This window comes from Euphorbia lathyris, chromosome 5 (assembly GCF_963576675.1).
Source record: "Euphorbia lathyris chromosome 5, ddEupLath1.1, whole genome shotgun sequence".
Taxonomy (NCBI): Eukaryota; Viridiplantae; Streptophyta; class Magnoliopsida; order Malpighiales; family Euphorbiaceae; genus Euphorbia; species Euphorbia lathyris.
Genome location: NC_088914.1, coordinates 1359605 through 1384254, shown reverse-complemented (window position 1 = coordinate 1384254; position 24650 = coordinate 1359605). Strand labels below are relative to the sequence as shown.

Below are 24650 nucleotides of genomic sequence, written 5' to 3'. Positions count from 1 at the left end.
TGATTAAATCCTTTATCAATGTATATATGTAGCTATGTTAAGTAAAGTTGGTTTTTATAGCTGATAGTTTCTTATTGAGATTTTTGTCTCATTTTTTCCAAATGTTTTTTTTTTTGGTAGGAAAGGAAAGAAAAAACAAACAAACTTTTTCCAAATGTTTTTAATGTTTTGTTTTAGGCGAAGAAGTGCAAGGTACCGAGAGGGGTACTCGATCCTAGGGCGTGGTTCGGTTACAGCTACGAGGTGCAAGTCGTCTCTAGGGTATTGCATCCATTTTGTCATGTACATATATGTGGATAGTATATGTGTAAGGACACTTGTATATCTTGTTTTTGGTAGTGTCCTTTTGTTTGGTATGTATTCTCTATATATATATATATATATATAAAATTAGCTGAAGTTGAGAACTTGTGGAGAAGTGTGATATGGGTTATGAGTAAGTCATAACTTGTCTATATAAGTTATGCTGGAAAATCAGATTCGTACCTGAATCTTGTGATGCATTTTTCGACCAGATATAGGTCGAATCTGTCCTGGAGTCCTAAATGAAAGTGCTTTATATTTATCTTACGTTTCCAAGGGTTTTTGAATCGCCTTAATCGGATTCCGTATGAAAAAGTTAGGCTGGAAACGACATATGTTGTTCATTTTAGCTTTAAACTAGAATTTGGTTTTTGATTTGATTTTTCTACTTATTTGAGAGATATTGCTACGGGTTTATAAAATAAGTCAGTGGCAATGTCTCACCGTTTTATCTAATCTTATTTTAGGTCGGGTTTGACAGAAATATACAATTAAATCATCAACGTGTCAATCAGAGTGTCAATGAGTTAAGAGAAATGTATATATACTAACTTAGGTAGAACTACATGGTTTTGATTCCCGATTTAAAGATTAAAAGATGATTCATGATACGTAGGAAACTTGATAGAATTATCAAGTCCAAACCAAATAAATAAATAAATTTTAGATAGTGTGAATAAATGTTTTTATGATTTAATTAGGAAAAATTAGTTTAGTAAGTTATATTGATTGAATTAATGGGATAACTTAAGAAATTTTTACGTTTAAGAAGTGATGGATCGAATTCCCAGAAAATAGGTTTGCCTTTTAGACTTATAAACGTTCGTTATCTTATTTTCCCTACCCAATGTCGTTTAGGGTCGGGTATGACATTTTGTTATCAGAGTGAAGGTTATAATCTTCGGACCTAGTGTGAATTGTGATTTAGGAATATAAAATCTGAGGGTTATATAGTTTGATAGTAGGTTGTAAAAAAATGTAGATATGAACAAAGTTTTTATTGCTCGAAAGAGAGTCTTACTTGAAAGGAGTTCCTTCTAAAAAATAGTGGGAGTGATGTTGAACTCGGGAAAGTTCAAACCCCATATATTACTGTTGAGGATAGTGTGGAGACTAAAGCAGATCTATAAAGGTATGTGGATCCTGTTCCAGTCGCACAAGAATTGAGAGGGTCGTGTAGGATTCGTTAGGAGCTCGTAAGATATAATCTCTTGGTAACTGATGACAATGAGCTAATAGTCCAAAATGATTTTGAACCACCCTACTTTTAAGAGGCTATTTAAAGCCCCCAATCAATCCAATGGCTTGGAGCTATGAAAGCTGAGATGTAATGGATCTATCGATAATAAAGTTTGGAACTTGGTTGATCCACCACCAAATGCTAAGGTAATCGATTATTGATGGATTTTCAAACTAAAATCCGATAACAAATTTAAGGTACGACTGGTATGAAAAGGTTACAAACAAATCTAAGGGTTGGTTACGATGAAACATTCTCTCCATTCGTTATGCTTAAATGCATCAAGACACCATTTGCTATAGCATTATTTTATGATTACGAAATTTGACAAATGGATGTCAAAACCGCTTTTCTAGATGAAACTTCCAAGAGGATGTTTATATGTATCAAATAGAGGGCTTTATCGATTCTAAGTATCTTGATCAGATATGCAAGCTTCAAAAATCCATTTATGTATTGAATCAAGAATCCCGAAGTTGGAATATTCATTTTGATGAAGTAGTTAAAGAATTCAGCTTCATCAAGATTGAAGATGAGCCTTGTGTATACAAGATGGCTAGTAGGATCATAGTCACCTTTCCCATTCTTTACATGGATGACATCCTGCTTATTAGAAACGGCATACCAACACTCTTGAGGTTCAAGGAGTGGTTAGAGAAATGGTTTACAATGAAGGACTTGGACAAAGCCAAAATGATACTATCTATCAAGATCTACATGGATAGATCAAAGCGGCTCATTGGCCTAAGTCAATCAAAGTACATAGACAAAGTTCTAAAAAGTTTATAATGGATAACACAAAGAAATGATATTTACCAATGTATCATGGTGTCGCCTTAAGTAAGGACAAAATTCCATACACTAAGGAGGATAGGGAACTCATGAATCAAATTACATATGCTTCAGTTATTGGATAACCCATGTATTTCATGTTATGTACTAAGCCAGATATAACACATGCGCTAAGTATGACTACAGGACCCTAAGATGCCCCATTGGACCGTAGTCAAAGGAATTCTGAAGTACCTAAAGAGGACTAAGGACAACTTCTTAGTTTATGAAGGTCAAGAGAAGCTATATGTGTTTGGATACAATGCTAGCTTCCAATTTGACCCTATTATGGATAGATCACAAACTGGATATGTGTTCTTATTAAATGGAGATACTATCAGCCGGAAGAGTTCAAGACAAAGTACAGTTGCATATTCTATGATAAAGACTGAGTTTATATTGCTGCATCGAATGCAGGAAAGAAAGACGTTTGGTAAAGAAGTTTACCACTACGTTAGGAGTGACCATATAGTTTTCCTTGATTGATCTACGTGGCGCTGATAGTTATCGTTTAAGGAGAGGTTATCCTATGCCACATGTACAATGATTTTTATGTTATAATAACATGTATAGTAATTTTATTTTATACTTACTCTACAATTTCCAGTGTTTTAACTTTACGATAAGGTTTGAAATTGCACATTTTCTATTAATGAGCTTTACAAACCATATGACCAATATTATGTTTAAGATTAATATAAAATTAAATTATATATATAATTATAATTAATATAAAATATTTGTAATAATATTATTTATTTTTTATTTTCTATTTAATTATATTAAATAAAAATTTAATTCTATCTCTATTTTTTTATTATATTCAAATAAAAATTGAAATTCTATTTCTATTAAATTGAAATTCTATTCTAGTGAATTCTATTAACAATTTAATATTAAAAAAATTATATTAACAAGAAGAATTATTCAATTCCATTCAAGATTTTTTATTTTAACTAATCGATTGTAAATTATATTTAATTAACTATTAATAAATTAAATAGAATTCTATTATTTTATATTTTATATAATAAATAGGGTAATTATTAGTCCCTACATTTTGACAAAACACACTGTTTAGTCCCTGTATTTTAAAAAAACACGGGGTAAAGTCCCTAACCTTTTTCTCGATGAACTGTTTAGTCCCTAATATTTTTCTCGGTGAACAGTTTAGTCCCTAGCGTTAGACTCTCATAAAGATTCGGTTAGTCAATTTGGATTTGCATTCTTCTTTTCCTTTATTTTCCTTTCCTTTAAACTCTATTGTATCTGAAATCAACTTTGAGTGTTCTTCTTCTTGATTTTCTTCTTAATCGTTCAAATTCGTAAGCATTTGGTCTGTTCTTTTTCTTGTTCTTCATACAAATAGGTTCTTCTTCTAAATTGGATTTCCTTTTCTGAAGTTTGAAGGTAAATAGTAAATGGTAATTTAGTCATTTTCGAAGTCATAAATGGTAAAAAAATCTAACAAACAGACGGAAGGACTAAACAGTTCACTGAGAAAAATATTAGGGATCTTACCATATGTTTTTGAATATATAGAGACTAAATAGTGTTTTTTATCAAAATATAGAGATTAATAAATTAATTATCCATAATTTTTATTTATATATATTTTATTTGTGTGTGTCGGAGAAAACAAAGGGAGAGGAAAAAACAAAGAAGAGGTGAGGTGTCAATGTGACGGGGCACAAAGGGATCCATGTGGTATATTTTCAATCTAGTGGGCCCATCTACTTCCCTACCTCTTTTCCTTAAAAGAAATTATGACGTGAAAAACTATTATTATTTTGTAATTCCTTTTACTACTTTTTCTTTTTATTCCACTTTTGCCCTTTGCTTTCCCCTTATATTACATTTATTCGTAATATTTTCTTGGTTTAATATATTTGAAATTCTGCAAAAAAAAAAAGATGGATTGATTTCAAAACTTTCAAAATATTCTTTGTATAAAATATTTAGTTTACTTATTGTACTTACGTAAAATATAATTAATTAATCACTCGGTTGTAAAAAAGTTAAGCTGCATGCAGAAGATGTGTTGCATGCGCCTTATAATATTATTATATAGGATTGGGGTTAGCTTTCCTAGGCTAATCCCTGTGTAGTTGTTTTCTGTTCGTTTTTTCCTTTCCTTTTCTACCAAAAAAAAAATATAAAACTCGTCTTTTTTAATATTAGAACCGCATATCCCGATATTGGTCGTTTTACTTTTTTTTAAACGCGTGCAATGCATCTTTCGCATTTAATCTATTTTTTTACAACTGAGTGATTAATTGATTACATTTTACGCAAGTTCAGAGGATTTAACTGAACATTTTATGCAAGTTCAGGGAACTATTGAGACACTTTGAAAGTTCAGAGAGTCAATCAAACTTTTTAGATAAATTCATGAACAAATGATGAATTAAGCCTATTTAATAGGCCATCTATTCCCTTATATAAGTAATTCTAGAGTATTTCACACAAATTAAGAAATACAATTTTTTTTGAAAGAATAAAAGAATATTATTTGTGAAAGAATAGTTGGACAAAGAATAGTTGGAGGGGTTAAAAACCAATTCTGGAAACCAGGCATAGAATCAGCAGCTCTAGCTAGAACATGTGCTTGATTCGTTGATCTACGAACAAAACTAAGTTGACAGTTGTCTAAACTTTGAAATAAAAATTGACAATCTCCTATGATTACACCCAGTGGTGAGTTAACAGGTAATTGCTGATGAAATAACTGAGCCAAAATTTGTGAGTCGGTTTCGAATTGAATGTTTACTCTATGTTGACGTTTAGCCCATGAAAGCATCTCCCTGGAAGCTAGTGCCTCCGCTAGTAGTGCATCCGACGGGCCATTTAACGTTCCATTACCACATGCCTTAAACGCCCCAAATTCATCTCTCTCGATAAAACCGTAGCCCAACGAGCTACTGAACACAGCAGCATCGAAGTTGATTTTTGCCGCTCCTGGCATCGGAGGAAGCCAACTCATTGTTGTTGTTTGCGTAGCGTTGAGGGAGGTACGGGATTTCGCCTGCGCCTGCTTCCATTTAGATAGATAGGTCGTTGCAGTGCTGAAGATAATAGACGCCGGATCAACCCGTTGCTGCCATAGCCATGTGTTTCTCGCCATCCACACCGACCAACAGATCGCATCTGCTACTCCTTGCTATTCCTGCAAAAAGTTTGCCAAAATATACAATTAAGAAATACAATTAATATAGAATCAAATTAATGAATTTACATTGGTTAACTAAAAAAAACTTTCTTATGTCATGATTGGGGAATAAGTATTGCAACGTTAAAAAACACATGGATCATACCAAAAAATTTAATGCTTAAACCAAAAAACTAAACTAATTTTTTTTTTTGAAAACTAGAATGACTTATATTTAGGGAAAAAACTACTCCATCTGTTCCATAATATTTATCTTTTAAGGTTTCACAATAATTAAAAAATATAATTAATTTTAACTAAAAATATTTTGTTGACCTTACAATAATTGCATTCATTAATTAATTTTTAAACTATTCCAAAAATAAAAAGACAATTTAAATATAGGTATATTTGGTTTCAAAAAAAAAAATAGAGGTATATTTAATAAAACTCAATTAATATACATGGATTGAATCAAAATGTCATGTATTATAAATTAGAAAAAATTCTCTAAAAATACAAATATTATGGAACGTATTTGCTAGATTGATTTTTATAAGAGAATTGACCTACTATAAATGTATACATTATCCATATTTTCTCACCATTCATAATTCAGCTTTACCTTAGCTTTTATCATATTATTTGAATTTAATATCAATTTTTTTTAACCAAAGAATGAAAGAATATATTAATGAGCCGTCAATTGGCAAAAGTTTAACATATCAGACGTAACATAACTCGGAATTGAGTGAAAAAATGTGAGACAAGTAGTAAAACGGAACGCTCTGGCGATTGCATGCGCCAAATCGTTAGCTTGTCTTCGTCTCTATTTGACTGAGTAAAAGTCATTTTGAGATAGCACCTCGCGACACTGTGCAACTAGATCCCCAAATTCTGTATCATCCTCCGTCTTTGAGTTGATTGCTTCGACCACGAGTTTTGCATCTGTCTCGAAGGTAATCTCCCTAAGCTGGAGTTCTACCGTCCATTTCATTGCGTTCAACAAGGCTTTGGCCTCGCATTCACGGGCAGGAGGAATCACTGGTATTGTTTCCTGCCGACCAAGCAGCAGACGTCCCTCTGCGTCGCAGACAGCAGCTCCAAATCCAGAAATTCCTAGGTCGTCAAAGGAAGCAGCGTCCGTGCAGCATGAATAAGTCCCCATCGTTGGTCTATGCCAGTTAGGACATGGACGGGCAGTGGCGGGATTAGCTCTTGAGTTTTCGCGGCGCATCTGTTGTGCTCTCCTCCATTCCGCCTGCATTTCAGACGCAGTAGCAGCAACTCGTTCTGCTTCAGTGATTTTGCGATCCCAGAGTCTAGCATTTCGGGCACACCAAATGCTCCGCAATCTGGTCAGTAGCTGTTCGACCTCCAAAGCAGTTAGCTCTTTTAATAACCTGCAAAACCAATCAGCTAAGTTAGCAGCGACTTCCGCCTTCTCATCTATTCGAACCAGCCAGCCTCTTAAATTCCACAGTTTTCTCGCCTCCTTGCATTCAATGAATAAGTGCCAATCGTCTTCCCATGGCTCATTGCAAACCACACATTCCACCGGCATTTGAATCCCCCTACGTTGCAGGTTAACACGAGAAGGCAGACAACCTCTAGCAAGCTGCCAAGCAAAGTAACGAACTTTGAAGGGCACATCGGCACTCCACAATATGTTCCAAACTCCGTCTACATGATGTCTTTCTCCCCTTTCCATTGCTACCGCCAATCTGTATGCACTTTTAACTGAGTATTTACCAGAGGCTTGATCCGACCAAATTATTTTATCTTTGACATTTGAGGGGTTCGGTAGGATTCTACTTATTTCCTTAATATCACGGGCTACGAATAATTCTTCCCAGAGTTCAAGGTCCCATTCCTTGGAGTTGGGGATAAAAAGGTCGCATACTTTCGAGTTCTCTAATCCCTCTCTGCATCTCAAACTATATATGTACTATTTATGTTTAATCAAGTTCACATTGAGTTTAATGTGATGAGTTTCTATCAAATTAAAGATACATTTCACATGCATTTGCACATTCTAACATCATTGTTGAAAAGGATTCTGCCTAGTTTTAGGTTAATTTTAAATAAAACCATTAGGTTTCACATTTTTTTTTCCACATCAGTACTTATAGTTAATAAATTTTTTTTTTCCAAATTTGATCGATAATGACATCAAAATGAATATTTTTAAGAGTTAAATGATATTTTAACTTTTTAGGTTCGAAGTCATTTAGCTATTGTTTTTTATGAGAGAGAAAGTTAATGTTTACAAAAAGGGTGATTTTGAAAAATAAAAAAAAATGCGGTTCTATAGTAAATATGATACTAAACAACTTTAATTCTTGAAAAATTTCATTTTGAGATCGTTATAGGCCAAATTTAGCAAAGTCAATAAAAAATGAAAATTTTATCAACTATATACATTGATTTGAAAAAAAAAATATCAAACCACATAATATTTATTTAAAATTAACCAAAAATATAATATAAAAGTTTACCTACTGATCCTAGATTTGGATAATTTGTTCTAGTTTCATATATGATTTTACTACTTTATACCATTAAATATTAGTGATTTTTATAAAAAAAAAAATTTGGGTGATTTTGTCACCGCGAGGATCCGAACATGCAAAAAAAATCTTCGGATTTCTTTTTGGGATTTCCTGAAACCGTTCCCAAAATTATTAGGGGCGAAATGGGAAATGTATATTGCCGCCATCCCGTCCCGTTACCATCCCTAATTAAAATACTTTTAAACTAAGAGCGATTCTGATAATTCTTTTCGTCACTATAGTAACTTTATTGAAACAAATATCAAAATTGGATGAATTTATTGAGACAAATTGAAATTAAAAGATTATTTTAAAGAAAAATTTGTAACCAACAATCACATTTAACCCGCATTATTTGGGTAAATTACATCCATGACCACTGAACTTTACTAATTTTTACCATATAACCACTAAATTCTAAAACTAGCATAAAATCCACTCAATTTTATATTTTTTAATATTATGACCAGTAAACTTCAATCAACGCTCAAAATGACCATTAGCGACCTTAAAATAAAAAGTTCAACGAATTGACAATACTCTAAACAACTTTAATTCTTCAAAATTTTTGTTTAATGTCATTTAGGTGTTGTTTAGTTAGAAAAGCAAAAAGTGAATTTTTAGAAAGAGAAACCTTCAAAATTAGTGATTTTAGAAAATAAAAAATGTGGTTTCATGGTAAATGCCGTTCTAAACAATTTTAATTCTTAAACACTTTGATTTTGAGATGTTAGTAAAAGGTTTAATGACACAATGTTAGAAAGTTTAAATTTAAATACTTTTATATTATGTTTTGAAGTTTAATTATATACCGCAAAAATGGGTACCATGGGCAGTGGCGGAACCAGGACCCCGGATGACCCGGGGCTCAAACATATCAGTAAAAAAATTTCAAAACGTCAAAAAAAAAATCGAAATTAGCTGTGCAGTTGACGGTAAATTTTCAAAGTCCAGCCCGTTAAGGCTGGGCAAAATTTTTTGAGCCTCCAACGAATTAAAACTATAAAAATGTTATCATTTTTTTTTTTTGTAGAAACTAGCATTGAACTAATAGAAAATTAAATATGTTTACTTTTTTTTTAATGGTAAAGACATAATAAAAATGAATATTAAATATGTCTACTTTTTTTTAATGGTAAAGACATATTAAAAATGAGGGTTAGGCTATGCTTACTTTGTTTTTAACAAAGTAAGTCTTACTTTATGTGTTTTCACTATTAGATGAATTTTATCCAATGGTGAAAACACAAAGTATGAGTTACTTTGTTTTTAACAAAGTAACCATAGAAAACACCTAAAAATGAATTCAAAAGTGTTATCAAAATAAAAATAAAGAGTCCATTTAAAGTAATTTTTTTTTGGTAAGAACCATTTAAAGTAATTAATAATGGTAACATGTTTTTATAATTATTGAAAAATAAAATAAAAATAAATAAAAACTTTTTAAAAGAAAATGAGGTTGAAGGGAGTTGAACATAGAACCTCTCAAATAGAAATAAGCATCCTTAACCATCTCATCTACCTTTAAACATTAAAATAATATTACATAGAGTCAATATTATTCTCTCCAAAATATTACCAGATACCATTACTAAAAAAAAATTCAATTCTCCGGTTGCCTACCGGGGCTCGAGCCCCTCTAACCCCTTTGGTTCCACCCCTGACCATGGGTGTAATTTACCCCCACATTATTTGTGTACTTCCCTTTTAAAAAATCTCCAAGATGATATCTACTTGCCACATATGGAAAGAAGAAAAAGAAATGACAAAAGTGTAATAAAATGAAAAGTAAGGGGCATTTAAGCAGGAGAAATTGAAATTCCAGACCGTGACTACTAAACTTTAACCAACTCTTCAAAATAATTTTTAATAACTTTAAAATGAAAATATTTAAAAATTAAAGTTGTCCAGAACAATATTTATTATGAAATTATCTTTTTATTTTTTAAAATCACAATTTTTTGGAGTTTTTTCTCTCTAAAAATTCATTTTTTCGCTTACCCAAACAACACTTAAATGACTCCAAAATGAAAAAATTTCAAGAATTAAAATTGCTTAAAATCTCACTACTTCTTGAATTTTTATATTTTAAGGCTTTTATTAAAATTTAGTGACCATAAATATAACGAAGTGTAAAATTCAATATCTTTCATATGGCCACTGAATTTTATCTATTTTAATATTATAGCCATTGAATCTTGAATTTTAATTGTATGGTTATTGAAGTTTACATTGGTGGCCACTCAACTGTAACTAACTCCTCAAAATGACAGTTAACGGCCTCAAAATGGAAATATTCAAAAATTAAAATTGTTCAAAACGACATTTACCATGAAACCATATTTTTTATTTTCCAAAATCACACTTTTGAAGCTTTCTCTCTCTAAAAATTTACTCTCTTCTCTAACCAAACAACACCTAAATGATCCTAAAACGAAAATTTTCAAGAATTAAAGTTTCTTAGAAGATTATTAAATCTTCGAATTTTTTATTATGAGATTGTTAACCATTGTTTTGAGGTATTGAGTGGCCACGAATATTAAAAAGGTGTAACATTCAGTGACCATAATATTAAAATGGATAAAGTTCAGTGACCATGTGTGTAATTTAACCGATGAAATCTACTTGCCGCACATAGAAAGAAGAAAAGGAAATGGCAAAAGTGTAATAAAATGAAAACCAAGGGGCATTTATGCAGGAGAAATTCTTATAATGCGAGTGTTCGCTCCGTGTCTTTCTGGCACCACCATTGCTGGCAACCATTGCCGTTCTCTTTCTCCATTTGGTGCTTTCTCCGTCTTTTTATCAGCTCCATCTCCGATTCCTCTGAAAATCTCTCAACAAACCTTAAACCTTCACTGCTAAAATCTAGAGAGCATTTCTTGCTTTTTGTGCGAAATAATGGCTCTGAAACTCAATCGAATTACTTTCCCTTCATCAACTCATCAGCTTCCTTCCCAATCTCGCTTTCGCAGATCTCCCAATCGAGTCTCCATTGCTGCTACTATAGGCTCCGCTTCAACCAAGTGAGTATCAGTGTTGGATTTTTCATTTATCTGATCAAATTTGTTGTTGTTGTTGTTGTGTGTGTGTGTGCGCTAGCAAAATGATCTTATACTGTTCTGTTTATTTCTTGTATTGATGCTATTTCATTTCTGTTTGTTGAGCATTCTTGTTTTAATTGATCATGGACGACCGATCTTTGATGATTGTAATTTAATTTGTAATTTGTAATTACGCCGGCGGCGGCGCTGCTTACTGATTTTCATAGTGAAGTAAATGAGTTTCGTATTGGTTTGAAATCTATTTGAGTTCATGTGAATGTAATTTGTAGTTATTTCTTTGAGCATTCTTGTTTTAATTGATCGTGGACGACCGATCTTTGATGATGATTGTAATTTGTAATTACGCCGCCGGTGCCGCTTACTGTTTTTCATTCTAAAAATGCGTTTCGTATTGGTTTGAAATCTATCTGAGTTCACGTGAATGTAATTTGTAGTTATTTCGTTGCTGTTTGTTGAGCATTCTTGTTTTAATTGATCATGGATGGCCGATCTTTGATGATTGTAATTTGTAATTACGCAGTCGGTTACTGTTTTTCGTACTGAAAGTAAATGAGTTTCGTATTGATTTTTGAAATCTATCTGAGTTCATGTGAATGTGATTTCATTAATTTACCTTTTCCCGATAACGCGCTGTTTTTCTCTTGTCCTTTTCTATGAAATCGTTCAAAATTGTGTTTTGGATTTATCTCAAGTCGGTGGATTCCTTCAATTTTTCAATATATTTTAAATTTTGATGGTGTCATTTGCCAGGATTAGTTTCTTATATCTATGCCTGATTGAATCATATTTTCAAAATTTCCTTTCCAAAATTTTATTTGATCCGTAATCTTCTTTATGTCAAAAATTGGTTTGTAATACTAGTTGAATATTTCATAATTCCTTTTCTCCAGTTCTTTGAGTGCGTCTGCTGTTAGTTTATTGTTGCTTCTTGTGGTTGTGATCTAAACTGATTTCGATTCATGCAATGGTTGATCGCTTAATAAGGGATTTTTAAATTGCAAGTGGTTATTTATTTATTTTGGACTCTGCTCAATATTTTAATTCATATTGACACTTGTTCCTACCAGGTGTCTAAACTTTATGTCACACATGATTATATATAATATAAATAATAAATTATAATTGCTGTCAAATGGATTGTCTCAATAAATCGTGATGTCTTGTCAATTGACGGTCCTAGTTGGGTTTTTCCCCCCTTAAAATCTTCTGCAATTTGTGAGTATTTCATTTTCTTTATTAGTAAATATGATCCCCTTATTATATGGGGTTCTCCTTTGCTCCGTGAATTGCATGTGGGATTTTCTTTCGTGTGAATTAAATATTGAATTGCCTTTTATATTACATCTGCTCTGAAAGTTGCATGTGGGCCTCTTGCTTTGTCTGTATGGTTTTGATTCTATGCGTGCATTATTTTATTTTATGTTGCCATTTGTTGAGAGTTAGGTCTGATCCCATGTTAACTTGTTCCTTTGGAACTAGTTCTTGTTGGTTGACTGGTTTGATTTGTGTGCTTTGGTGAGAAACATTGCATACTTATTTAATTTAATATTGGTTTCTGTTAATGTGTTTTGTATTTTAGATTGTACACTAGTAATTAGAGAAGCAACAACAACCACCCAAATGGCCAAATCTTAGTCATAACTAATTAATATTATTAAGAAAAGGGTCATTGTCTACTTTAAAAATTAGATATATGAAATCATAAATGAGGATGAGATGCCACTTTCCCCTGTTTTTAATTTTTTTTAATTTCATTGATAGATAATGCATGCCTATCTTTATTCAAATTATTAAGCCAGGTGGGTTTTCTGCTCCTTTATGAGAAAGTTCGATGCTTTAAATCTTTAGCTACAAATAATTTCTTTTGGATCTTAAAAGATTTTGGTTGCTTTCTTCACTTCCTTTCATTGTTTCTTTTTCTTTTTTCCAAAAAACTCTTCATGACCTCTTATTTTAATTAGCATATATTGAAATGAAAGGCTTCTGTTTAGTAAGATGTTAAGCTTAGTGATTCTTTCTCTCTTTCTAGGTATGACTTTGTTGTTGTAGAATTTGGTTGCTTGATCGGTGACTTGTTGTCCCTCTATATGGTCATAGTTGGTTGAGTTTGGTTTTGGATTTTTGTATGTTTGCTAATGCTTATGTATGTCTGTTTACACCTTAATATCTTACCAACCCTCTCTCTGTCTCACCATCTCTTCATTAGTTGCCTGTGTGGCTGTATTCATTTCATTCCCCTCATTTTCTAATGTTTTAATGAGTTTTACAGCAGAAAGATTAGTATAGAGTAACTCTGGAGCTTCAAATATCATACTCACTTAGTTCCGTGAATATAGGCAAAAATGCTGCTATACACTGAACAGAAAGCATTAAATATTATTGATATTTTCCAAATATACCCTCAACTGATAAAGTGTTTTAATGAATAGAGCATTTAATAACTCCAGAAATTTAAAACTAAGATGGCCATGGTATAGTTTTTAAGATATTGGTCAGTATAAGAAGTAATATACTTCTATGGATATTAAGATCTTCTCACAATGCAAAGCATATCTCGAAAAAATCAACCATGAGTGCCCCAATGGAACTGTAAAAAGTCATACTGATTCTTGAGTGAAATTATCAACATCTGACACAATATTTTCATGTTGAGTTCTCGTAGAGCCATTTTTTAGGTGGAAAACTATCTGTCTGTGAATCCAGTGTGGTGTCTGGTAGCGTAGTATGCTATATGTTGCGAGTGTTGAATTGTTAGTAGTTATCATGTGTAACGTCATTCTTTCATTGTCCGCAGAGAAGTTGAGAATGCAAAGAAGTCTCATTTCCCTCCACGAGAGGTGCATGTTCAAGTTACTCACTCCATGGCGCCACAAAAGTTGGAAATTTTCAAGTCTTTGGAGGGTTGGGCTGAGGATAACATCTTAGTTCACCTAAAACCTGTTGAGAAATGTTGGCAGCCACAAGATTTTCTTCCTGAACCTGAATCTGATGGATTTCATGATCAAGTGAAGGAATTGAGACAACGAGCAAAAGAACTCCCCGATGACTATTTTGTGGTGCTGGTTGGTGATATGATCACTGAAGAGGCACTTCCAACTTACCAGACAATGCTTAATACCCTGGATGGAGTTCGAGATGAGACAGGTGCAAGTCTTACTTCTTGGGCAATCTGGACAAGGGCATGGACTGCTGAAGAGAATAGGCACGGCGACCTTCTCAACAAATATCTCTACCTTTCTGGAAGAGTGGACATGAGGCAAATTGAGAAGACAATTCAATATCTGATTGGATCAGGAATGGTATGATCCCTCAACCGTTCTATCTTGCTTATTTGATTTCGTGATACACTTTGGTTATATTATATCTGTCCTCTAAAGCCGTTTGTGCAATGAAACCTACAAAATTTAGTAACTTGAGGTCAGGAATGTGATGGAACTTATGACGTTGTAGTCTAGTGTCTTGCTGCCTTTTAATTGTCAATTAGTTTCGAACTTTGAATCACAAACGGAGTACTCGTCTAGCAGGTATACCTAATCACAGTTACAAAAACTGTGTGATTTTGGTGAGAGAAGTTTTACATGTTTTTTTAACTAGCTTTTACCGTCATCACATCTGTTGACAGCCCTCACTGGCCTGCTGGTACTTGATCCTTGTAGTTTTTAATGTTCTATGCTGTTGATATGCGAAGGGTCGAAGGCTTGATCTTTAATCTCGTGTCTTGCTTATATACTCTTTACGAACCTTGGTTGATTTTGATTTATCTTATGTATGTTCATGTTCTATAGGATCCTAAAACCGAAAACAACCCGTACCTTGGTTTCATCTACACTTCATTCCAAGAGAGGGCAACATTCATCTCCCATGGAAACACAGCTAGACTAGCAAAGGAACACGGTGACCTAAAACTGGCACAAATATGCGGCATCATTGCTGCAGACGAGAAACGACACGAAACAGCCTACACTAAAATCGTCGAAAAACTATTCGAGATTGACCCGGATGGCACTGTCTTAGGTCTAGCTGATATGATGAGGAAAAAAATATCTATGCCAGCACACTTAATGTACGACGGGGAAGATGATGTTCTATTCGACAATTACTCATCCGTTGCCCAACGAATTGGAGTCTACACCGCCAGGGACTACGCCGATATCCTAGAATTCCTTGTCGGAAGGTGGAAGGTACAGGATCTAACAGGTCTTTCCGGGGAAGGACGTAGAGCTCAGGATTACGTATGTGGATTACCTGCTAGAATTAGAAAGTTGGAGGAGAGAGCTCAATCAAGGGTGAAGCAATCATCGGCGACCGTGCCGTTCAGCTGGATTTTTGGTAGAGAATTGAAGCTTTAATGTTGTTTTTGGTGGCACAAGATGATGAATGAAATGAAATGGCAAAGGTGTGTTTGTTTGTAGATACACTAGCTTTCTCGCTGTTGTGTGCTAAAATGTCAAAAAGGAAAGAAGGATAGGAGAAAAATAGTAGTACTAGTAGCAATAAAACTTGAAAATTAAGTAGTACTTTTGTGTCTTTGTCCTTTTTTTATTTGCAGTAAGAAAGTTTGTTTATTTTCAAGTTTTATTATGCAATAAACGTGAAGTATGGCTGTCCCATTTTGTTTGACGTTTTCATACTTCCAAGAAATATTAATTGCTTGAATAACATATACTCCCCAATATACCCTTAATTAATGTTATACTTTGGCAGCCTAATGCAAGTTATCTAGCCAGAAACGTTTTCTATTAATATGGGGGTAAAAAGGTATTTTTCTTTATAAAAAAACATCATTAATTAACTTTCTTAATCTATATGCATATGTCTTAAACGACAAACATTTTGGGAGGGAGTAATATTTAAAAAACAAAGGCCAACTTGGACAGTACAGGTGTTTAAAATTGAGAATATATTTCTGATTATTGCTTAAAAAAACTTGGACAGTACAGGTGTTTAAAATTGAGAATATATTTCTGATTATTGCTTAAAAAAACTTTAAAAACATTGTTTCATTCCTTTGCATAGAAACATTGAAAGGTTGATGTTAAAAATAGATGTGTTACAAATATACAATTTTTTATATTAAATAATTTTATATTTTTATTTTAAAATAATATAATATATATTTTTAATTTAATTTATATAACAATTTCTTTATTAACAAACTTTAAATCTTTGAGCCGACACTTCTATCTATTTGAAGTGTCTATCAATTAGGGAATGATGATTAACCTGGATGTGGACATGGTTTAAAGACTATAATAGTACTGACCCTCCAGAATTATCTCGTGGTTTAATTGAAAAAAAAAATACAAAAATATAGATCAGATTAATTTTTGACTTGTCCTCATTAATCCTTGAGCGCTCTCGATTAGCACTTAGGATTTTTACAATCTTGTTAAATATATATAGGCATAAACACTCATTTTATGTTTAAAATAAAACTTCAAAATCAATTAAACTAAAATTTCAAAATCAGAGCGATTTTGTGTTATGCCTTATAATAAATTAAGTGAATGTAACAAAAGATTTCCGCAAAGTGAATGTAACAAATGATGTAAGATTAAGGATGAACTAGTTATAAAATTGATCTTGGAATAAAACATTTCTTTTCTATTGTACCTAGGAGTGTACTCGAGCCGAGCCGAGCCGAGACCAAACAGGGGCAGGCTTGGCTCGGTTCGAGAAGTGTTGAGATCGGGTTCGGCTCGATCTCGAAACTTATCGACCGACTCGTTTTGATTTTTTTTAAACAGTTTTGAATATATTTAATTATATTTAATTAACATTTTATTATCTAAAAACCAGCCTTCTAATTAAGAAATGCGAAATTTAAACTTCAAAAAAACAAATATAACATTATTTAAATGTTTTTTAAGTCTAATACAAATAGAATATCTTTATATTTTCTTTTTAGGTCAATTAATATAATTATTTTTTTTATCATTATTTGTATATTATATATTAAATGTTAATATATATATAAATTAATCCAACCCGTTCATGAGCTTTCGAACCAAACCTAAAGAAGCTCGTTTGGCTCATCAATGGCTCATCAATGTCTCGAGCCGATCCCGAGCTCGAACCGACCTCTATCGACTCGAGCTTTGACCAAACCGAATTCGGACAGTTTGCAAAACACGACTTGTTTGCACTTGTACCCTTAGATAAACAAAAATAATCTAACTACATAAATTTCTTATAATTGTGCATCAATTTTTTTTGTTCCACAAATAAACTTATACAGTTGACAATAAACATTCAAAAAATTCATATATAAATATTTGCATAATCTAGATCATAATTATGCAAATTCCATTCAAAATACAAATAAAATATCCAAAAAATTGAACCAATAAATAAATAATAAATAATAAAAATCAACCCCCAAACTTCAAACTTGGAACGGCCATGGCCAATCCTTCAAATCCTCCTCCTGCTGAACTTTAGAACTCCGCCTCACACCACCACCACCTCCGCCGCCGCCATCACCATCAACATAACCATAATACTTCAAGAAAAAAGCCAGCGTAAGCACAACCCACTCCAAACAGAAAATCAAGACACACAATCCACCACCAAGTTTCAAAATCACTTCTCCATCTTCTTCCCTAACATAAGATTTCAATTTCCCCAAAAAATCCCCTGTTCTCGTGAAAATCAGCACCGAAATCGATCCCTGAAATATCGCCGTAAGAACAGTCGCCACCATGTGCGCAGCGTACCATCGATTTGTCCCCGATGAGGCAGCAGCGCATCCCGAGACAGCGCCGGCGATTGTTACGATGTGGAGGAGAATCAGGAAGAATCCGCAGACGGATGGAACTAATCGGAGTGATAGGGTTAGGAAAATGCAGCTAGAGGCTGCCCCCATAAGAATATAGTTGATAGGAAGAATTTTCATGGGAGTTAAATTTTAAACATAAGGCCCGTTTAATTTAGTTGTCATTTGTTGTTACTGTTTACTGTTATGATTTATTGTTACCGTTGGTAAAAATTGTTTTTTCCAAAAAGATTTCTATAAAAAGCTCTTTTTTCGGCTATAAAATGCAAAATAAACAGTAAACCGTAACAACAAACACTAATAATAAATGAAACAAGATCCTTAGGGTCTGTTTATTTACATGCTGCTTGTTTGTTGTTTTCTATTACGGTTTGTTGTTTGCTGTTTGAAAATGTTGTTTTTCCAAAAAGGAGAACATGAAGTGTCTAACCAAACGTTTAAAACTCACATTTTCAAAGTGAAAATGCAAACAGAGGTCAAAAAGTAGCAACTAAACATTCCTTAAAAGTCTTTATTTTGGAGTGATAAAGCAAACAGAAAGAAAATGAATAACCATTTGGATTTTCTCTTTCTATAAGTATCGATATGATTTATCTATATTTATAGGTCTGTTTTTTTAGGTGTAATCCGATTTTATGGGTTTTGAGAGTCAAATTTGTAATTTCTCACGTTTATTGGAGTAATTTTACATTGAATGTTTAAAATTTACAATTTTATCTCTAATATTGACCGTTAAAAGTAATTTTATCTCTAATTTTAATAAATTGAGTCAATTTCATACGTTATTTTTGTTTCTTATTCTGCAAAATCATTTTTTTATTTAATAATAGAATTTAATATCAATTTCATACATTATATTTTTTCACGTTTAATCATTTGTTACTAATTAGTGATAAAATAGATTATAAGATTCATAACTGAAAAGACAGTTTGATGATAAAATTGATCTTGACTGCCAACATTAAAGATAAAACTCCACCATTTCATAAACGTTACGAGAATTTTGTACATATATAAATATTTGCACAAAATTCATATATAAATATTTGCATAATTTAGAACATAATTATGCAAATTCAATTCAAAATACAAATAAAAACCTCAAAAAATTGAGCCAATAAATACATAAATAATTGTTTCAAATAAATAAATAAATTATAAAAATCAAACCAAAACCTTCAAACTTGGAACGGCCATGGCCAATCCTTCAAATCCTCCTCCTGCTGAACCTTAGAACTCCTCCTCACACCACCACCACCTCCGCCGCCGCCATCACCGTCAACATAACCATAATACTTCAAGAAAAAAGCCAGCGTAAGCACAACCCACTCCAAACAGAAAATCAAGACACACAATCCACCACCAAGTTTCAAAATCACTTCTCCATCTTCTTCCTTAACATAAGACTTCAATTTCCCTAAAAAATCCCCTGTTCTCGTAAAAATCAGCACCGAAATCGATCCCTGAAATATCGCGGTGAGCACAGTCGCCACCATGTGCGCGGCGTACCATCGATTAGTCCCCTATGAGGCAGCAGCGCAGCCGGAGATGGCGCCAGCGATTGTTACGATGTGGAGAAGGATTAGGAAGAATCCGCAGACGGATGGAACTAATCGGAGTGATAGGGTTAGGAAAATGCAGCTAGAGCCTGCGCCAAGAAGAATGTAGTTGCAGAGGAGGAAGAATTTGTGAGTCCGGTGGGCATAGTGCTAATATTCAATAGATATGGTAGACGATAAGCCAGTTGTAACATATTGCTAATATTTATTACATTTCTAACCTATAACATATAACATATTTGTATTATGAAATTTTTTAATATATTGCTAATATTTATTACATTTCTAACATATAACATAAATAATTTAAATATTTTTAACATTTATCATAAATCAAACATTTCTATTATGTAACACATTTAACATAATTCTAACACATTTTCATATTTCTAACACTTGTCAAACATTTAACATATTTATAACATATATATCTAATATTTAACATAATTTTTTTTACACATTTCTCTAACATATTTGTTGTTTTTTCATTTAATTAATTTAATTTCAAATATTAACATATTTAATACGTATGAAATAAATAAATAATTACATACATTTTTTCTTTAGTAGATATCTTGTATTATGCACTAACATGAAAAAAAATAAAGTTAAGTAAATATATTGAAAATAACCAACGTATTAATACTAATTCCATATACAAAAATATTTAGATAAAAAATAATAAAAAAATTATTTCAAACATTTATAAAATTTAAAATAATTCAATATAATTTTATCATATTTCTAACATTTTTCAAACATCTAACATATTTATAACTATATATCTAATAATTAACATAATTTTTTTTACACATTTCTCTTTTTTTTTTGTAGGAGTTTTAATAAAAACAGGGAAACTGTGTTTGGACACTGCTAGATATTTTTTTTACACATTTCTCTAACATATTTGTTGTTTTTTCATTTAATTAATTTAATTTCCAATATTAATATATTTAATACATATGAAATAAATAAATAATTACATACATTTTTTCTTTAGTAGATTTCTTCAATTATGCACTAACATGGACAAAAAATAAAGTTAAAATATATAGAAAATAACCAATGTATTAATACTAATTCCATATAACAAAATATTTAGATAAAAAATAATAAAAAAATTATTTCAAACATTTATAAAATTTAAAATAATTCAAACATTTATCATAAATTATACATTTCTATCATATAACACATTTAACATAATTTTATCATATTTCTAACCTATTTCAAACATCTAACATATTTATAACATATATATCTAATATTAAACATAAATTTTTTTACATATTTATAGGTTTTTCATTTAATTAATTTAATTTCCAATATTAACATATTTAGTACATATGAAATACATAAATAATTACATACCTTTTTTTTATTTAGTAGATTTTCTCTATTATGCACCAACATGGAAAAAAAATTAAGTCAATATATAGAAAATAACCAATATTTTAATGCTAATTACATATAAAAAAAATTACATTGCTTAAACATACCTTTAATTTTTTTGAACTCTTCAAATGTGGTGAGAGATAATCTTGTGAATTGTGAGAGATTAAGAGAGAAAATAAAATATTTAAGGGGGTTAGTGGAGTAGAAAAAAAAATAAGAAGAAGAAAGGGAATAGAAGTAGAGAAGAAGTGTGAGAATAAGTTGTGAATTGTAAGAAGAAGAAATGGAATAGAAGTGTTAGAAGTTTGAAAAATAAATGGAAGTAAGGGTTTGAAGGGATAAAAAATAAAATAGGGGGAGTGAAATAATTAAATAGAGGGATTTGGGGTTTTTGAAAGATGAGAGAAAGAGTGAAAATTTTAATGGGAGTGAGGAGTTAAATAGTTAAATTTAAATAGGGGGTAGGGGGAGAGATGAGGGGAGGGAAAAAAAATAAATAAAATAAAAAATACATTCACAGTTCCGTGAATGTATAATTTCACTGCTCCCATCATGGGAGCAGTGAAGCCATATTCCACCGAATATATTCGGTGGAATATAGGCAGAGTGTGGTCTTATCCACACTCCGCCAAATGCTAAGAGACCGGAAGGTGGACTTCCGGTTTCTATTTTTCATTAAAAAAAGAAAAAAAAATTAAAATTAGAAACCGGAAGCCAGCCTTCCGGTTTCTTTGCAAAACGAAACCGGAAGGCTGGCTTCCAATTTCGCTCTCGGTTAAACCAGCCCCACAGTGGGCATAAAGTTTAACTGAGCCCTTTATGTGGTAATAATTTCATTTTAAGCCCCATTTTGGGGCAAAATCCTTAAATTTTAAACATAAGGCCCGTTTTCTAGAAATATATATTTTTTTTTGTAAAAAGCTATTTTTCCGGCTATAAAATGCAAAGCAAACAGTAAATCATAACAACAAACAGTAATAACAAATAAAACAAACAGACCCTTAGGGTCCGTTTGGTTGCTCCTTTTTATGCTCTTGTTTGCCTTTTCATTTCAAAAGCGAGAGTTCTAAGTGTTTGGTTAGTGACATCATGTTTACCTTTTAAATCTGAAAAGCACATTAGGTGTTTGGTTAGTGATCTCATATTTGCATTTCACACATAAAAAGCACCTTTTATAAAAGCAGAGAATCTCTGCTTTTTTTTGTCACGTCCGTGTCTAAATTTCTAGAATTTATACCTTATATATTATAATTATTAGGTGTGTGATTTTTATTTGGTGTTACGGGAAAAATTTGAAGTTCATTTGATGATTGTAGGTATAAATTAAAAGTTTAGAATAATTTTTAAAAGATTATAGAAAGATGGAGAATCAAACGTGATATTTGCCAAACTTTTCTCAAATATTCCAGATGATATGCGATCATCATCATCATCTATATCTATTATCTTTTCTTTTTCGTTTTCAATTCCTTTTTAAAATTTATCAATTTTCTCTGAACCATTTCTCCACCGTTTCTTTGATTTATGGAGAATCGACCGTCCGAATCATTTGAAATTGGAACCATAGCATCCTTATGCATAGATCTAAGTCCTAGCCGAAGAGTTTTTGAGTTTCGACAGTGTTTGGAGGGAAATGTCTTAGACAGAGTTTAGAGACGAATTGAACGGAGTTGTGGTCTTTAATTAGTAGCCAAGGTAAGTAACTATCAACTATATTTTGAGTTTTATGTATATGGATATATATATAATCAAAGAATTTTCAGAAAGTGATATTTTAAGGTTATGCAGGAATTTTGTAAATCGGGGTTTTTCACGATTTTGCTTTTTATTGTGAAATTATGGTTCAAATGAAGCTATTGATTATGCTTCTATGTGGATTTCAGATTTTACTTGATTATGTTGATTTAAGGCTTAATTTGATTGATTTACATATATACATATATGTTTTTGGTTTCAATGTATATATATATTGAACAAAATGAATTTGATGGTTTCTTACGAATTGTTTTTGGATTGAGAAATCTATTGTGGTTATTATTGTTATTATTTTGGATTGAAGTCCAAATATGATTTTTATGATACAAAATGGCTAATTGAAGCCAAATGATTTTTGGTTATCAAATAGTTTGGAATTTGATTGTGAAATGATATTTGAGCACGTTATGATTTTATGATTTTATATCCATCGAGAGTTATCCGGATCGGTGGTTCCATATTTGAAGACCATGTTCAGTGAGGGACATGACCTGTGTACACAGTCTGAAAGACCTATTGGGTATGGCAAAGAAGTGTTGGGTAAGACTATATGGGATAGACAGTGTTAAGAGACGTTTCGACTATATATGTGGTTATGGATTGATACTTAAGGGGAGACACTCGAGGATGGATACAATGTTTTAAGTTCATTTGGATTATGTTTTCGGTTATGATTGATTTTGATATAAGGTTTTACGTTTGATTAAATACGAGTTGGTTTGATAAAACACTTATTTGATTACAATATTTTATAAGGTTTTAAACTCAATAATGGATACAAGATTATATATTTTTATGGTTTTGGTTTACTACTTTGACTATATATGAACTTAAGTTTTGAATATATTTTATAAGGTTTTGATTAAATCCCTTTATCAATGTATATGTGTAGCTATGTTAAGTAGAATTTGGTTTTTGTAGCTGATAGTTTCTTACTGAGATTTTTGTCTCACGTTTTTAAATGTTTTAATGTTTTTAGGTGAGAAAGTACAGGATATAGAGAAGGTTACTGTAAAAGATATTAAGTTACAAGCTGAAGTGTAGATTTGAGGATATGCCAGCTGGCAAATCTGTTAGACTTTATACTGAGTAGTTACCATATTTTACGGTTGATGAATAAGGCATGTTTACTTTACCTTTACCTTTTGTATATATAGACTTTTCTGTGTTCAATGTAAAAGGTAAGAGAGTATGAAATGCAATTACCAAATTCTTCTTCCTCTCCATTTGTTTTAATATGGTATCAGAGCTATGGTTAATACAAAGGGAGGAAGAAATCGAAAACCTTAATTAACAGTTGAACCTGAAGGAGTTGCAATTGAAGACGATTTCGAAGAAGAGATCGAAGAAACAGAAGATTCAATCTCAGATTCAGAAATGAATCGCAGAGATGAGAACCGTAGAGAAGAAAATCATACAAATCAACAACACAATTCGAGTTCATCTTGCTCAAATCACGATAACCCAGGAGTTATCTTAGTAAGTAACCTACTTACTAACAACAATTATTTTCTATGGAGTCATGCCATGACAAGAGCGCTTACGGTTAAAAAGAAGCTACGATTCATACAATCTGATGATCCGTCACCGGCAAAGAATACTCCGGCGTATGATACCTGGAAGGAAGCCGATTGTCTTGTTATTGCCTGGATCCTTAATTCTATTCATAAAGATTTTGCAGAGTCTTTCACTTTTGCTTCATCAGCTAGATCTCTATGGAAGGAACTGGAACAACGTTTCGGAGACAATAATTCCCCAATGATTTTCAGAATTAAAAGGCAGATACTACAAACAATACAAGGTAACCAGTCAGTTTGCTCTTATTTTTCTAATCTCAAGAAATTATGGGATGAAATGAGTATATTGAGACCTTTACCTGAATGCCAATGTGGAGTGGTTGCTGATTGTGTTTGTAATGCTTTTAAGAGAATAGTTGATATGAATGAAGAGGATAAGCTAATGCAGTTTTTGTCTGGATTGAATGAAAGTTATGAGCATGTAATCAATCAGATTCTCTTATTAGATCC

The 24650-nt window shown here is 32.0% G+C and overlaps 2 protein-coding genes and 1 pseudogene across 2 annotated transcripts; 1 reads left to right on the top strand and 2 right to left on the bottom strand.

The window, feature by feature from the left end:
- Positions 1-10803: 10803 nt before the first annotated feature.
- LOC136229074 (stearoyl-[acyl-carrier-protein] 9-desaturase, chloroplastic-like) lies at positions 10804-15759 on the top strand. Its single transcript, XM_066017638.1, has 3 exons — positions 10804-11100; positions 13934-14438; positions 14925-15759. The coding sequence occupies exons 1-3, from the start codon at positions 10976-10978 to the stop codon at positions 15486-15488; spliced, it is 1194 nt and encodes a 397-aa protein (XP_065873710.1). The 5' UTR covers positions 10804-10975; the 3' UTR covers positions 15489-15759.
- A 1568-nt stretch (positions 15760-17327) lies between these two features.
- On the bottom strand, positions 17328-18034 carry LOC136229147 (uncharacterized). Its single transcript, XM_066017728.1, has one exon. The coding sequence runs from the start codon at positions 18032-18034 to the stop codon at positions 17525-17527; it is 510 nt and encodes a 169-aa protein (XP_065873800.1). The 3' UTR covers positions 17328-17524.
- Positions 18035-18881: 847 nt separating this feature from the next.
- LOC136229144 (uncharacterized) lies at positions 18882-23850 on the bottom strand (annotated as a pseudogene).
- Positions 23851-24650: the final 800 nt, after the last annotated feature.

What these genes read in the sequence shown, in the direction of transcription:
- LOC136229074 (XM_066017638.1), top strand. Translation starts at nt 10,976, where the DNA reads ATGGCTCTGAAACTCAATCGAATTACTTTCCCTTCATCAACTCATCAG. An exon ending in ATAGGCTCCGCTTCAACCAA is followed by an intron (nt 11,101 to 13,933) that starts GTGAGTATCAGT and finishes CATTGTCCGCAG; the next exon opens with AGAAGTTGAGAATGCAAAGA. An exon ending in ATCTGATTGGATCAGGAATG is followed by an intron (nt 14,439 to 14,924) that starts GTATGATCCCTC and finishes CATGTTCTATAG; the next exon opens with GATCCTAAAACCGAAAACAA.
- LOC136229147 (XM_066017728.1), bottom strand. Translation starts at nt 18,034, where the DNA reads ATGAAAATTCTTCCTATCAACTATATTCTTATGGGGGCAGCCTCTAGC.